The 17,389-nt window shown below is 35.0% G+C and overlaps 1 protein-coding gene across 2 annotated transcripts in view; it reads right to left on the bottom strand.

Annotated features, from left to right (window-relative positions):
• Window positions 1–6: 6 nt before the first annotated feature.
• GOPC (golgi-associated PDZ and coiled-coil motif containing) overlaps window positions 7–17,389 on the bottom strand; it is a 34,989-nt gene continuing 17,606 nt past the window's right edge. The window contains exons 2-8 of one of the 2 annotated variants that reach the window (XM_010861808.1): window positions 14,286–14,450; window positions 12,733–12,756; window positions 9,101–9,276; window positions 7,918–8,083; window positions 5,363–5,458; window positions 3,739–3,903; window positions 7–1,251 (exon numbers count right to left, since the gene is read on the bottom strand). In XM_010861808.1, coding sequence (XP_010860110.1) covers window positions 1,042–1,251; window positions 3,739–3,903; window positions 5,363–5,458; window positions 7,918–8,083; window positions 9,101–9,276; window positions 12,733–12,756; window positions 14,286–14,450 — 1,002 coding nt within the window. In that variant the 3' untranslated portion in view covers window positions 7–1,041. The remainder of the gene's footprint in view (window positions 1,252–3,738; window positions 3,904–5,362; window positions 5,459–7,917; window positions 8,084–9,100; window positions 9,277–12,732; window positions 12,757–14,285; window positions 14,451–17,389) is intronic. The other variant, XM_010861809.1, reaches the window with a different exon arrangement.

Raw genomic sequence — 17,389 nt, 5'->3', positions numbered from 1 at the left:
TAAATACTGTCAGTTGTTCTTGAAGTGATGGATTCACCTTGCTCATTTTAAAGTAAAACAGCTACCAAATAGTCTGAACAACCATAATTTGTCATTCTTTCAAGTAAAAATTGTCATCCATGAAAAGAATGGCTCATTCAGCTAGCAAATTAATCACTTACGTACTTTTCCTAACTCAATGCTATGCATACTTCCCATTTCATCACACAGAATAATTAAAAAGTCATATACTCAACATTTAATAAAATGAATACCTTTTACTATTTTACAGAGGATATTCTTAAGAAACTGGCATTTGCTTCTTTTTTATTCTGAGCAGATGACAAGGAAGAACACAGTGATCACTAGTAAAGCAGTGCTACTTGCCTTGACTCATACTAAGGCACCAACGGTTTTACCACCACTGGTTCTGTACCATCAGTGTAAGTATCAACACAGGACAAACAATGCCTTAGTATTTATTAGTATGAAAAGTTTGGATCTCAGAACTCCCTGAAAGGTCTCAGGGTCCCCTACAGATCTATGGATCACAATTTAAGCACCAGGCCTCCATATAAAAGTGCTAGAATTGTTCTTTAAAATATGTATAGATGATAGTAAAGGAACTAAACCCAACATCCTCAAGATTACATATCCTGATTCCAATAACAATCACGAGATAACAGTCTAATTACTTATTCAAATTCAGCCTGTAAAATCATTGCATTATGAGAGAAGAATGTGCATTAAAACAGCAAGATGTTAAGATGTATCTACTCTAAAAGGCATGTTGGCCTTTGTTTCTGTCTAGAAAACTTGAATTTTATTTATATTTCAAGGATTAGCTATAGTTTAGTAACTGCTCATATATTTGTCCAAGGTGAATCTAGAAGAACTGACATGTAAATAAAATATTGGCATAATTACTGGTGTATAATAAAGCTATAATTTAGCAAGGGAAAGCTATCCACTCTGTTAATGCTGGTTTCCCCATCATTAAAATAGTGTTACAAAGAACATCTAAGTCTTTTATATTTTTTAAGTTTATTGAGAGTAAATACATTAATTATAACGTTCACGGTGATTTTTACCTTGTAACATTTTGATTTCCCCACTTGTATCTTTACAACTAGCACCAGGATTACTACTTCCCTCTAATTCATCAAGGTACAAACGGTAACGATGTCCACTCTCATCTTCATACTCTACATTTTCATCGTCAGAATCCACTTCAGGAGCCACGTAAACTACTTCAAATTCAATCTCTCCTCTCTAAAATGGGGGAAAGAAAATGAGAAAACCAAGTTACTGTAACTTTAAAAGATTTCCAAATTCTCTGGGGTGAGAATCAACAGTTGGGCCTCAGATGTAGCTCCTTTCAAGACAACAAATAGTGAAATTTTAGACTCTCAAGAGGTACACATAATTTCCTTTCAGTACTACAGATCTTTCTCCTGATCAAAATATTTTCCCCAAAAGACCTAAAACAAAAAAGGATGATTATTCAGTTTACAGAATTTCAGAACAAAGTGTTCAGTTTAAAAGTCATTTTGTCATTTTATACTTTACATAGTAGCAATTCAGAAAATCTATCTAATAGTCAGATATTAAAGTCGCACCTAAGGGCACCACACAAACTTTTCTTTGACTAATTCAAGAAACCTCTACACAATGATTTCTTGTTTCTTACTCAATAGGTCTTGAGCATTTCCTTAACTGTCACTGAGAGCCAGACATAGTTGTTGGTCAAGGTATTCTGTTGAGTAATAATACCAATTACTGTGTGTATTGTTCAAAATTATATCCTTCAATTCTCAGAACAACTCTATTGTAGTCCCCTGTACATGAATGAGAAACCTGAGTGAGTCCTGGAGAGGGCTGATAACTCTCAATAAGATGAACAAGTAAAATAGAAAAACAGAAATTGACTCCGAAGTCCTTCCTCTTTCTCTCCTATACTAGACTAAATGTGTAATATTTATATTTTATTCTTTAATAACAACTTAATGTTCAAGTAAAAAGTTATAGATTTTATGTTAAAAAAATTCCAAGCTATAATTGTCACTTAATAAGAGACTACAATCACTACACACAAGACCAGTGTTTGCAATTCTCTGAAAATTATGGCCTGCCTTTGCTCAAAAGAAAGCATGCCTTTTTTTTTTTTTAATTGCTACCCACTAAGTCCCTTTGGTGCTCCTCTTTCCCAGCAGTTTAAGGTTATCCTTCAGAACTTTAACATGTGTTCAGCATTTCCATAAAATTTTGTGTCTCATGAACTGCCTGTTTATGTCCCCTTTGCCTCAGCAGCCATTCATCCCACTCTTACACTACAGGATGACAGCCAAGTTGGACTGAGAAAACACCAACTTAAAGAAACTAGTGCTGCATTCTTAAATCTCCCTCATCAGATAATGCTTTAAAAAAAAACACTTGGAGAGTTGATAAAAGCAGTGTGTTAGTCACTCAGTCATGTCCAACTCTATACGACCCCATGGACTGTACTATCCATGGAATTCTCCAGGCAAGAATCCTGGGGTGGGTAGCCATTTCCTTCTCCAGGGGATCTTTCCAACCCAAGGACTGAATCTGGGTCTCCCACATTGTAGTGGTCTTCAGTAAAGTTCTTTAGATGACAGAATCAGGTCTGTGGTAGCTTTCATGAAGAAACAGATTTTAGGTTTAATATGAGGAAGAGCTTTCTAAAAATCAGCAGTCTAAAACAATGAAATAGACTGCATTATCACCAACAAGTCCTCCCTTTAATACTGAATACAATTATTTCCCAGGTGGCACAGTAGTAATGAATCCCCCTGCCAATGAAGGAGATGCAAGAGACGTGGGTTCGATCCCTGGGTCGGGAAGATCCCCTGGCATAGGAACTGGCAACCCACTCCAGTATTCTTACCTGGAAAATTCCATGGTCAGAGGAGTCTGGTGGGTCTACTGGGTCGCAAAGAGTCAGACACGACTGAACATGCAACACACACACATTCATTTAGTGATACTGTAGTTATTTATGCATTAAGTAGAACTGAGCTAGAAATTCACTTTCAATTCTGAAATTAAAGTCTGCTCTGGCATACTATACTGATGATCCAATGAACATCTCAATGTACTAACCAACACCTCTCTAATTCCCTCATACCTATTCTTGAAAGAAAAAACAAAACATTTTTTATATCTTAATTTTTCTGGATAACAAATATGACTCCTGTATATGAATCTCAATTCTTTAATCTATTTGTTCTGCAATCTTGAGCAAATTAATTTCTAAGAACTTTATTTCACTCATTTTAAATAAGAGGGCTGGTTAAAAGATTTCTAACAATGCTTGACTTCTAACATTTACAACTGTAAAATCAATCTACTTCCAGCATTGTTTTTTCTATAATACTTCATATCTATATAGTGTTTTAGTCATTAATGATGTTTTGCTTTTCAAGAACCAAGTCCTGTTCTGAACACTTTATATGTATTAACATACTTAATCCTTCCAGCTCTCAGATGAGGACACTGCAACACTAAGGACTTAAGTAACTTGCTCAAAGCTATATAGCTGTGAAGAAGAGCAAACAAAATCTTTTTCAGTAAATCTGGCTGAATGTCTTCTAAAAAAGGGTCAAGTCAAAGGAAACTAGTATCTATAGATAAACACTTTACTACCTGAGAAAACTCCTTGGGAAGTTATCATCTATTCAATAGACTCAAAAAGGAACAATGGAGAGATCCAATTTTAATTATATAAAGGGAACTTACCTGCTGGGAAAGAATGGTTACAGCTTCTTTATGCTTTGTGTCCCGGAGGTTAACTCCATTAACAGCCAGAATAGCATCTCCAACGTGCAGCCCTCCACATCTATCAGCAGGTTGCCCTGGGTGGATCTCAGAAATGAGGATTGGAACACCATGTTCCTTTCCACCCTAGTCAAAAAAAAAAAAAGCAGCAAACTAGTTTACCTTTGTATAGTCACACACTATTCTGATAAAATATTTTTCTAAAAACATTTCAATAAGCACCTATACTGTCTCTATAAATGCTGAGTGATATCCTATTTGCTACTTAGGTAATGGTAAATCAAACTATCATGAATATCAAAGAGTTACCTCTAAGTAAAATGATTAATAATATATATGTGCTTTTTAAAATGCTTTACAGAATTTTAAAAAAAAAGAACCCTGAAAAACCGAAAGAACAATTGGCTTAACTCTCTTTTAAACATAAATATTTTATGTATTAGTAGTCCATAGTATTATCAGATTTTATCAAACCTAAGCCCCAATGAACCGTAAGAAAAAAACCATTATTTTATGTTCCACAAAAATAACTGTAAGATGAATCTGAATTTCATAGATGTTAAAATGTGAAAAAATATGCAATGCAAAATTAATGAAATACAGCATTTGGTACCTTTCACTTTCTAGGTGTAATCATAATTATGTGTGTGTCTTATTTCTCTTACTAAACTTATGCTGTTTGAGGGAAGTATACTCAAAAAGGTAGGTATATTCAATAAAGATCTATTAGATAAACTTTTTATTATAAGAAACATTTCTACAGTAAACAATACCAGAAAGTACATAAACTTCTGCAGTGACTAAGTATAAAAAGCCAGCTTATTTATTGATTTGGAACAAAGCACTGTTCCAAATAGTTCAGGTCCAAGTCTGTGCGACCCCTGAGACAGCAGCCCACCAGGCTCCCCCGTCCCTGGGATTCTCCAGGCAAGAACACTGGAGTGGGTTGCCATTTCCTTCTCCAATGCATGAAAGTGAAAAGTGAAGTGAAGTCGCTCAGTCCTGTCTGACTCTTAGCGACTCCATGGACTGCAGCCTACCAGGCTCTTCTGTCCATGGGATTTTCAAAAATGCTCTAGTTATATGTATTTCAAAATAGATTGCTCTCAAGAAGGCTGTCTAAGACAACTGTAAAGGAATCAACATTTAAAAAGAGGAATACTTGGACCCAAGAGCCAGTGAAATCTGACAGCCAAGAAATGAGACAAGAGAAAGACAGCAAATACTCTAGAGAAAAGAACAATACAATCTGGGGTCATTTAACACAGAAGAAAAGAGTCCTATCCAATCCCAAAGGCTCTTACAGGCATCACAGGATGTGGTGCAGAACTACGATATGAGTCATAATGAAAATGATAAACAATGATTACTGAAAAAATACTTTAAAGTAATACTTAACAGTTATTAGGAAGATTTCCATACCAAAAAAAAAGTGTTTACACAAAAGTGCTATTACCCATGGGGATAAATTTAGTTATTTAGAAAATATATTCAGAATACTTTATCTCCCCATGATGTTCAACAAAGGAGTGTGATTATACTAGAGAAGTGTAGAGAAAAGGAGACTGGAAGCACTACTTCTTACTGTAATTGAAATGCCAAGGCCTTCATGATCTTCCTTAAGGAGGAGAACTTTTCTAATTGGACCAACACCTTGGCTTTTCTTTAAAGAGTCTTGATCCTTGTTGGAGAAAAAAAAGAAGAAGAAAAATTAGTAGTACTTAAACTATATACCATATAGAGTAACTTGCTTTTAAAAATGTTTGTTTTCCTGTAATGGATACACAGTATAATGTTAAGAAAGTAATCAACAGATAACATGGGAAAAAAAAAACAGATAACACGGGAAAGCAAAAATAGTGGTTCTATTAATATAGTGAATGTACATGATTTTCTCACCCTCTTGTTAATTTCTTTAATATTTATACGTGACATTACAAAAGAAACTACTGCCATGAACTGATAAATAATATCTTTAAGAAATAAAAGGAGGCAATTTTAGCTTCACTGGAAAATTGCTTTAAGATCTATACCCATTTCAACTGATTTATAGAACTGAAAAAACAAAATGTCAATTGGTCATTAACTCTTTTTCATTTCTTTGAACTCTGGAATCTACCTCTTAACTAAAGGACCTTGCTCCACCAATAATTCTTTCTCTGGGACCTTTACTTTTTACCTCTCTCTACAAGCTCCTTCCCTAAAATGAAAAAATGCCAAGCCTAACCAAGCTATAAAACACAAACCACGTACAACCACAAAACACATAAAAACCCTTAAACTATCCACAATCGTGGCTACCTTCTATCCACCCTCCATCTTTCCTGAACCTTTACACAAAGTTAATCCTCACTGTAGTTACTTCCTTGCCTCCCATATTCAGTAAGTACTCCAACCCGTGATTAGGGTTCTGCTCCACCTGCTCCACGGAAGCTGTCTTCTCTGCAGTCACTGGTAACCAGTGTGGCTGCTTCCAATGAATACTCTTTAGTCACTGCCCTTTTGAACCCTGCAGAAGTTGATACTGTTCACAGTCCCCTCCCTGAAACCTCTTTTCTTTGGTGTCCATTACACGTTGGTATACATTACATTACATGGGTTTGGGTGGACTTGGGGAGTTGGTGACGGACAGGGAGGCCTGGCGTGCTGCGGTTCATAGGGTTGCAGAGTCGGACACGACTGAGCGACTGAACTGAACTGAACCATTACACTACTTTCCTAGAAGGCCCATATCTGACAGCTCTCTCTCAGGCTTCTGTCTTTGGTGATTCATTTCCTTCCCTGAATCCTTAGTGGTTTCCTTCCATCTTTTTACTTTCTCTATACTTTTCCTGGGTGACTTAATCAATCCCATGGCTTCAAAAGATGATTTACCTAGTAATCTTCAACTCAAGAGTTCTCTCTAGAATTCTAGAGTCATATATATAATTGGATATAAACTGGCTGTCCACTGGCACCTCAAACACTACATGTCTAAAACTGATATCATCTTTCTACCAAAACCTTCCTTTCCCTATATTTGGTTTATCAATGCATGCCATCATCTCACTCGATTGCCCAAACCAAAACTGAGACTTTCCTTCTTACTCACCTACTTAACCAAAAGCAGTGAGTCACTAACTCCTTTTAATTCTAATTCTCTCAAACCTGTTCTTCTTCTGATCCCTTTCTCCTCATTATCTTTCTACATGTATTTCTCTGATTTCAACTAGGCCCTCTTCCAATATATCCTCCTCACTACCCAAAGCAACTGTCAAACAAATGCTAAATCTTATTAAGTCCACTATTTTACTTTAAAATCCTCTGACCATCAGGTTAAGATTCAAATGCCTTTATTTAGCATAAGATAACATTTATCATCTGGCCACTGCCTAGAAGTTAATGGGAACCAAGAGAACCCCAAAGAAGACAATGGCACGAGTGCTTACTGCAATCACCACTCCTCTCCCATGAACGCCACATACATATCAATTCTTCTTAAAATTATCTTTTCAAAGGCAACAAATAATTTTACTATTCGAGGCCAGGCTTTACCTGATACTAAAATATGTGATCCACTGGACAGGAATTAGATACGATTTTATTATATTAAGGCTTATACCATTAGGCTGCTGTTGCAGTGAAATTTAATAAATTTTTATGTAGGTAGAAAGAAAAGCTCCTGTACAGTGGTGGCTACAGAAACAGACAACTGGACACAGATCTCAAATTCCAGCTTAATCCAAAACCAAACAGGTATAAATGTTAGCTTGGAAACAATATATAAAGCTAGTTACCAAGAGTCCCCTTATAAAGAACTACCCCCCAATTTTTGCCAATTTATCAATACACTCTGCTAAGCTTAGAACTTCTGTAAACATGCCTAATCGAGATCCAGGAAAATTCTGAAATATGAGCTGAAGCAACATGCATCTGCTATCAATAGTTCAGTGTCTTCAGAAATACCATTTTTGGGGTATTAGTGTAGGAGCTATATGGGCAGCTGAAACCTTAAATATGTATCTATTTTAAAATAAGTTTAATCCCACTTTCACTTTTAAATAAAGGTTTCAAATTCTACTAGAATTCTTAAAAATGCAACGGACTTGTGATTAAAGAAAGGACAAGACTGAGTGAGAAACAGTAGCAAAGCAAACATACATGGCCTGGTGGAGCATGCATCGGTCGCTTCAGGTCATTGCGTCCTCTACAGGCTCTGATCACAGTTTTGTGACGATGCAAGTGTATTTCAGCTTCCAACTGGTTCCAAAGCTTATCATGAGCAGGTCCCTTCATATCTCGTCCAAGTAGCTGTATTTGTTGGACTCTTCATTTGGGAAAAGAATTTAGTTAGTTTTTCATTATATATATATATGTATATATATACACACATACATACATACACACATATACATAAATATATATAAAGTGTTCAGAAGAATTACTGAACACAAGTAGCTTTCACATAAATTTAATTTAGTAATGAAACTAATAGGAATTTCCTGATGTCTCTCAGATTTATAAAGACACAAAAATTCTGAAAAAGACAGGTGTCATCAAGGGAAAACTAGTTTTAAAAAAAGAATGACTATGACCTTCTTTAATCACATACTTTAGTTCATATACATCTTAGAAACAATTTAGGAGGCTAATGTCAACATGTTTCATGTCTTCCTTGCAGTCATACTAGTCTTCAGATGAGGCTAACTGTAAAAAACATTTTTCCAATGACAGTTTCTTTTTACAAAATGATTACTTTTTTAAATGTGGTAAAATTATTAGAAATGTGTACTCTGAGATAATGTAAATTATTTTTATTTGCTCCACATCAATTCTTAATACATTAAACCAACAAGCACAAAATTATTTAGTAATAGTGAATCACCAGAGTTTGTGAATAATTTACCATAAAAGTTAATGAAAGCAGAACTCTATATTATGATAAAATCACTGTCATTCCAATATGTTTTTGAGGGACAAGAGAGACTGGGTTTCAATGGTCACACAAAGAATTCCTACGAAAGTCCTGCTGTACGTGGGAATATCATCTGTTATGGTGTGAAGACAGGAAATGGTGAAAAGTACAGCTCTATGAGTCGTTAGCATTTCACAGTAATTTACTAGCAGTGTGTATGTCAACCAGAAACACCTATTTAGTATGGCTAACTAAATCTGCAACATGTAATGCTATGAAGTTAACAACAGTAAGCTACAATCAACCATAAAATCACTTTTATATAAAGATTAATATATTGTTTACTAAAAGGGGTAAAGTCCACCTCTGTAACTATGCACTTGGTTACCTAAGAGCTCAAGGGTACAATGGTACCCATTTTCCACACACCTTCCTGCCAGTTCCTTATCCAAGTACTTGGCAGCCAGTCTTGCCCCATAAACTTCAGCCTGGAGAACAGCTATATGTCTGCGAAGGGCTTCATTCTCTTTTCTCAATAACTTCACTTCAGCTTCAAGCTGAGCTTCTTTCATTTTCTCTTTTTTGTTTGCTTCGAGTTCTCTCTCCTGTTGCAATTTTTAAAAAATGCAATGAAAATACTTTCAAGACTCTCTAGCAATAGACCATGCTCCTTAAAAGACACAAAAGCACACAATCTATGATACCAACGATGAAAGCATATGATAAAAATTACCACTTTATTTCTATAAAATGGAGCACAATGATTTGGATCCAGTTTTTTCAAAACTAATACCAGAGGTGTTAGAACCACTTCTAGGTAAGATAACATAGCTTGAGGCATCCTAATCCTGAGGATACTAAGATTAGTAGCCTTCTCTAAGCACATGTTATCATATACTAATAGTAATGGCTTCGATGGATAATTGAATCTACTCTCTACATTCTAAAATGACTCTAAAACTAGACTAAAATAATCACTCTGGTGATTGTGCCCAAACATTTCATTAACTTTAATGCAGCAATTCTATAAACTATAAATTCGGTTACAAAGAGAAACATTTTTAAGCCAATTTATCTTAGAGGATTGTAAGAAACTTACAATGCTTAAATTAGAACAGATATTCCAATTTTTTAAAAACATTTTATGGTAATGGAGAAATGCTGGTAATAACTGCATTAAAAATATTTACACATTAAAAAATGTCAATATAGAGAACAGACTTGTGGTTGCCAAGAGGGAGGGGGAGAATGAGAGGGACGGATGGGGAGTCTGGTGTTAGTAGATGCAAGCTATTACATTTAGAATGGATAAACAACAAGGTCCTACTGTGCAGCACAGGGATCTTTATCTAACCTCCTGGGATAAACCACAATGGAAAAAAACATAAAAGAGTAAATATATACATGTGTATAACTGAGTCGTTTTGTGGTACAGCAGAAATTAGCACAACATTGTAAATCAACTGTACTTAAATAAAAAATATAGCTTATGGGAAAACTAACTATAGATAAGTATATCCATGATGCAGATTATCACTGAACTCTGGGATCTGGAATGAATCATCTATTTGTCCAAATGTTAAAGTGACTGAAGAACTGTTTTCTGAGTCAAAATACTGGCCTCCCTTGCCTACTATGAGGTTGGATAGATATCCATTTTTATCTCTCAAAAAAGGATGCTATCCTTTGCTTCACTTAGTAGATAACTCATATATACGAATTTATAGGTGTCAGCCAGAGAATATAACCTTAAGGTTTTTGCCACCAAGTTTTTATCACCAACTCACATGTGAAAGAAATAATTTTCAATATACTTTCAAAGTATAAAGTACGGTGTACCTACTCCTATACATCAAGGGTTACAAATGTAAATACCTTTGGGATCCAAGCACAGAATAGGCAGGTAGGTACAAAGGAAAGCGGAGGGGAAAACAGAAGGTAAAAATCCTGCCTAAAGACAGTCAAATTCAAATCTGAACTCACAGACACACACACAGTAGGACTAAATAAACCTTTCTGAGAGTTGGATGTGGGCCCTGAGAGATCTTTTAAATGTTACTTTTGGATCAAGAGAACCATCCCAAATTTGAGTGGAAGTGTTTACTGACTTACAGCACTACTTTCACAGATTCGTTAATTTACAGAATCTATAAATCCTGTGAAAATGTAGTTATATTTACTGATGACATGCAGAAGACACTGTTCACTACACCATGTCCCCTTTAGGAGATTTAAATAAAGCTCCACCTCAGCACCAGGAAGAATGCTTCTCTTAAGTGAATGGCACAGGATATTGTTTCTAATATTCGAGTAGTGAATACTGTAATTATTTCCCTTTTACTATAAATAATAAACTGAGAGAAGGAAATGGCAACCCACTCCAGTATTCTTGCCTGGAGAATCCCATGGACAGGAGCCTGGCAGGCTACAGTCCATGGGGTTACAAGAGTCAGATGCAACTTAAGAGACTAAACCACCAGAGAAAGACTACCCTCAATTTGGCAGCAAGTGACAACTGTCCTTAAGATTTCTTTTTTTTTCCCCCCTGATAGAAAAAGAAAACACTTGGAAAATGAAAATAATAAATTTTATATTCAAATGTAAAAAAAAATAATAAACTGAGAAACAAATGTAAGCAAACTTTTAACAATTAATGGAATGTATTTTGATACTAATTTTGATGTCTGCTTTGATCTACTGTTTTAACAAAAGCATATCAATATACAATATATTTAAACATCAATATATGATATATTCAAATACAAGGCAGTGAGTACCACCATCTTAAAAACAATAAAAAAAATATATAGCCTAAAATGAATGACAATTACCAAATGCTGAATATACTTATCACTTCCTTGATTAAACTTTTGTCATTACGTATGTGATAAGAAGGAAGATTAGCATGCTTTTTCAACTTCTATAAAAAGACAAATATAACAACCAGAACACAATTGTCTAGATTTTTTCTTTTTAATTTGAAGAACTAATAATCTAGAATCCTTCTTTTACAACAACTTTGGAACTCTTAAAATCTCAATTTATTTCAGAATCTCTTTCCTAAAAGGGCAGGTTATCAGTTCCAAAAGAAACCATGGTTCGGACCACATGAACAAAGTCTTTTTAAATGACATTTATGGAGTTTAACACTTTTGTTTCAGGAAAAAAGAGTTCCTAGAAGACCAAAAATTGTTTATGGGCTAAATAAATTTTATGTTGAGGATTATCTACTTACAATCACTTTAATGAGCTATTAATACAATATTTATGAAATATGAGAAACATATTAAGTCACTACTTTGCTTTAAAGATTTAAACTCCTAGTGAATCAGACAAACTCTCTAGCCTGAAATGAACAGATGCAAGCAAAAACAGGACTAAGAATACTTTTAGATTTAAAGGAAAGAATTTTGTTTCAGTTAACCTGTTCATCATTAGATACCAACAAAGAAGTTAATTTTGTATTTTGATATCTACATGCTATATTTCCAAATGAAGAAAAGTCATATGACTACTCAGAACCTGATTAGGCTTAGGTAGTGGGAAAAATATTAAGAATTTATCTATACTGTTATTTTCTAAGGTAAATTTAATAAAGGGTTTCAAAATTCAATTGTTTCAAAGGCCACACAATTATTCTCAAGACTGCTGAAAAGTTATAACACATGCAGTGGATGAATAAGAAACCAACATGCACATTCTTTCTCCGGGAATAAATTCAAATAAAAAAGGAGGAAAGAACTAGGCCCGCACAAGGAAAACCAAGTCTTCTTTTGAAGCAGTGGTATGAGCAAAGTACAAAGCTCAGAAGTTGTCAAAAGTGACAGGTTCTACAAATAATAGCAATAAATCACCAACAACAGAAAAATCTTTTAATAACATGAGGTGAGAAAACAGCAATGGGCTACTGACTGAATTTTTCAGGTACTGGCACATTAAAAAATTATCATCATTAACATCACTTTCAGATACGTACAAGGTGACAACATGTACTATGCAAAAAAAGCACTAAGAACACTTCAGCATAACATATTAAAGCAAAACAGAAATGGTATACTTACCAGCTCCTCCACAGAGGGGACAGACTTAAGATATAAGAAAAAAGTTTTATAATTAGAAAAACATCAAACAACATATTTAGTGGTACAATCATTACAAGGAAAATTCCTATATGTTGAGTATCACTCGGGTCAAGTTCATTAAAATAAATATATTTGCAAATCCATAAGCAATGGTAACCGTACAGGATTAGATTAATTTTTTTTTGTTTTATCCAAACTGATTAACACAGTTGGTTGTTTCCAAACTAATGTTAATATGTCAGATGAATTCTATTCTAGTGAAAATGTACATTGTTTCTGAATGTTAATATCAAATATTCCAAAGTAGCAGTTATGAATCTGACTCATCTCAGTTAAACAAAACACTAACAATTTATATTTAGAGAATTTCAAAACTTAAAAGTACTTCAAGAGAATGTAAATATTCATTTAAATAAATTCTAACATATCAGTCTTAGAAACTAATCAACCAATTAAACAGAAATAACTGAAAATGAATAAAACTTTAAGCTGCATTGTTGTCATCATCAACATCATCTTATCTCATCCCTCTCCCAAGCTGTATATCTTATTTACTGCTGTGTTCCCTATAGTACACTTAATACATATGAGGCTAAATCAAAATGAGATTTTAAAAAAATTCTCTTTAAACAACCTACACTGATTAAGAGGGCAATAGTTAATTATGCAACACTTATAAAAATGAACATTATGCAAACATGAGAAAGCACTCAGTGGCAGGGAAAACACTTATATTAAGAGCAAAAGAAAAAATGTGCCACTGGCTGACACCCAACTCCATTTTCCTCCATTTTCTCCCTTATTAAAAGAACTCAGATTTTACTGGAGGTGGTCATGTGACCAACTAAGGGACTGATATGCAGCTAGGAAAGGCCAATGAGACAGCTAAACAACTGGCAAAAAGCTGAGGAGGATTTCATGAAAAGGTCATTAAAGAAAATGAACACAGCTAGGAAGCACTGTTTTCCCCTTAGATTTTGGAATGCAAGATCCCGGAATGCAGGTAGGAAGAAATCCTGAAGGCAGAAACCATGAGCTGAAGATGACAGAGCAGAACAAAAGGAAGCTGGATCCCTGGTATCTGTGGAGCTGCTCTACCAGCTCTGGACTGCCTGTCTCAAGGCTTCTTCAACTGAGAGAAAAGACTGATAACGTGGACTATTTAAGAACAATTCTCATGTTACTTGGGATCTGTTTTATATGTAGCTAAACTAAATCTTATCTGATACAGTAGACTGGCAAAAAAAAACTGCTTACATGTTACAATCACAAATATCTTTTAAATTTATTTATATGGATCTTTTTAAAGAGGAATAAGATTCTATTCTGAGTACCAATTGGTTATTGATGTTGTCACTGGTCATTTCCAGGTAATGAGATCAAGGATGATTAAGACCATCTTCACATTGCCTATATTTTCCAAATTTTCCAGTTGCACACACCAATTTTTATAATTAAAAAGCCTCATTAAAGACTGTCCTTTTCACCCTCTAAAATGCACATAAGTATGTGTTATCCTCTAAACTACTTACCAATTTTGCCTTAATGGTACCAGAGTCAACACTTTGGCCAGTTTTAGCATGAAGCTGAAGCTGAATAGAGTGCAACTGTAAAAGTTGATCATGTACTTCTTTCTCCAATACAACTTTCTCTGCTTGGGTCTCTGTCAGTTCAGATTTCAGATCCACCAACTGTGCCTTAAAAACCAGCAACAATAGCAGAAATTAACACAGCACTGTAAATCAACTATATCTGAATTTAAAAAATTAAAAAAATTAAACAGCAACAATAAAAAACATTATGTTTAGTTTTCTTTATTTTTGATTATATTATTCAAGAATGACCCAGAGAGACTATTTACAATGAATAGATGAACACTGGAAGACCACTATTTGACCAAGCTATAGGATATCCACCTAAACTGACATAAAATCAACAGTACAAGTAAGATATTTGAGTGGAAAGAGAACCCTACCATAAACAGTATCTCTTAATAACACAATAGGCTAGTTCCATTTTACTTTGCTCACTTTAAGAAGGCTTTTCACTGTTTCACTTTTATCTGCAAAGTTTATGAAAATACACGGGTATGGGATGATTCATCATCCTATTGAGATAACATGTGCTATAGTCATTTACTAACATTAATAGTATGTTACAGGAGATGCTGAAGCTCCGATACTGTGACCACCTGATGCTAACAGTCGACTCACTAGAAAAGACCCTGATGCTGGGAAAGACTGAGGGCAAAAGGAGAAAAGGGTGGAAGAGGATGAGATGATTGGATAGCATCACTGACTCAATGCACAGAGACTGAGGAAACTCTATGAAGTGAAGGACAAGGAAGCCTGGCACGCTGCAGTCCATGGGGTCACAAAGAGCTGGACACAACTTAAGTGACTGAACAACAACCAGTCACCAATCAGTGGAGAGCCCAATCAGTGGTGCCGCCTTCACCTCAGTGAATAGTGGTTCAAATCAGCCTAACCACCATCTAGCAGTTATTTTAGGTGCTTCCATACAAACTACTGAGCTACAGTGGGTCCAAAGACCAGAGTTAACTGCAAGCTAGAGTTAACTGTTACAGCGTAGCAGAACCACTCAACAGAACCACTTAGCTATTCAATCTGAAGTTTTCCATTTTTCACAACTGATACATTGTTTTACAATAGCACACAGGATATATCCCTTGTGTGTGTTTGATCTTTCCAGCTTACAAGTAGATGAAAGACCAAGGCAAGGCCTTAGTTTTCTATTTAACATAAATTTTACCACTAAGCATCTCAAAAGCCAAGAAACATGCTGGCCCAATGAGTTAAAACTGTGGAGAATACTTTCTAAATTATGGGTGATACTTACTTATGCCCTTGAGAAGCTTTCTTATCAACTGAGGTAATAAATATGCATTTGAACCAATCAAAAAAAAAATGTGGCAAGTTACAGATATATTTAGAATTGGTCAGGTCCTCAGGAATTCAAAGTAAAGGAAGGTTTAAAGAAGGTTAGTGAGGAAAAGTGAGCTTTGAAGGGCTCTGAAGTTAAAGGACAAGAACAAAATAGAAGCAATAAAGCAGACAAGAGATGAGAAGACACCAGGTAAATTCCCTGAGCGTAGAGACCAGAGGACAGGAGTCTATTTCAGTCTCCCAACTGCACCAACTAGTGCCTAGTATATAGAAGATGCCCAGTAAGTATCTTTAAGTTGAAACAAATTCTAATACTAGCCTTGTGATTTCACATAAATCATTCTGTCTCAAGTTTCCTTGGTTTTAAAATTGTATAGTATCCACTAGGTATAAATAAATAAGATACAGGATATAATATAGAACAACAAGGAATATACACAATATTCTAACTTTAAATGGAGTATATAATCTATAAAAATGTCAAATTGCTATGCAATAATCTGAAATTGATATAAATCAACTATACTTCAATAAAATTTTTAAGTAAATATAACAGGAATAATACCCATGCTTTGACTATTTTCATATTATTAAGCGTATATATGAAAGCACTTATTAGAATATGAAGACGTTATCAGCAAGATTAAGACTATTGAGTGGACTGTACATGAAAGACTGGACAAGGCTGGAGAGGAAAGCAAGGCTAGATACAACGAATGGCTTTGACTGATAAACCAAAACTGAGACTGAATCTGACAGGAAATCACTACATGTTCCCAATGACATTTTGTTTTTGTTTTTAATAGCATTTTGAGATATAATCCACATAAAATTCACTTTTTAAAAGTGTACAATTCAGTGATTTTTAGTATAATCACAGAATTATGCAGCTATCAACACCATATAACCCTGAACATTTTCTCTCAGTGACATTTCAGCCACATGATATTTGTAGGTAGGAGGTGAAGACAGGGACACAAGCAATATCCTACACAGATTTATATGGAATACAGTTCTAATGAGTATATACCTAGGAAGGAAACTTTTGGGTTACAGAGTATAACTGTGTTAAACCTCAGCGGAAAAGGCCAGTTTTCCAAATGACTGTAGCAACTGACATGCCTCCCACGTATGATAGTTTCAGAACCTTGCCTTCATTTGGTATTGTCAGTCTTCTTAATTTTAGCCATTCTGGGAGGAATGTAGTGGCATTTCATTGTGGTTTTAATGAAAACTTCTTGATTACTGCCACAGAAGCTGAACCACTTTATATTCCTACCAGCAATAAATGAGGGTTTGTTGACAGAAGTTTTGCATATATGTTTTGTCTCATGCTTCTCCAGGGCTTCCCTTGCAACAGTTGGTAAAGAATCCCTGGGTTGGGAAGATCCCCTGGAGAAGGAAACAGCTACTCACTCCAGTGCTCTGGCCTGGAGAATTCCAGGGACTGTATAGTCCACGGGGTCACAAAGAGTTGGACACAACTGAGTGACTTTCACATGCTTCTTCAGGGTCTCTAATTATACTAATATGAATTACTCTTTCCCTATCTTTTATATCCACAATTTCCTCTTAAATTCTTTTTGTTTTCCTCTTGCTATACTTACTGTATTGCCTATTTTTTTTTAATGTTCCTTCCAAATTAGGCTCCATTCTAAAATAATTTTCCCCTATTTTCCCCCAAAGTTCTGCAAGTATTCTTTTTATTACTTTATTTCTGAGTTTTCCTG

This window comes from Bison bison, unplaced genomic scaffold (genome assembly GCF_000754665.1).
Source record: "Bison bison bison isolate TAMUID 2011002044 unplaced genomic scaffold, Bison_UMD1.0 scf7180017864473, whole genome shotgun sequence".
NCBI lineage: Eukaryota > Metazoa > Chordata > Mammalia > Artiodactyla > Bovidae > Bison > Bison bison.
This window is presented reverse-complemented; position numbering and strand designations above follow the sequence as displayed.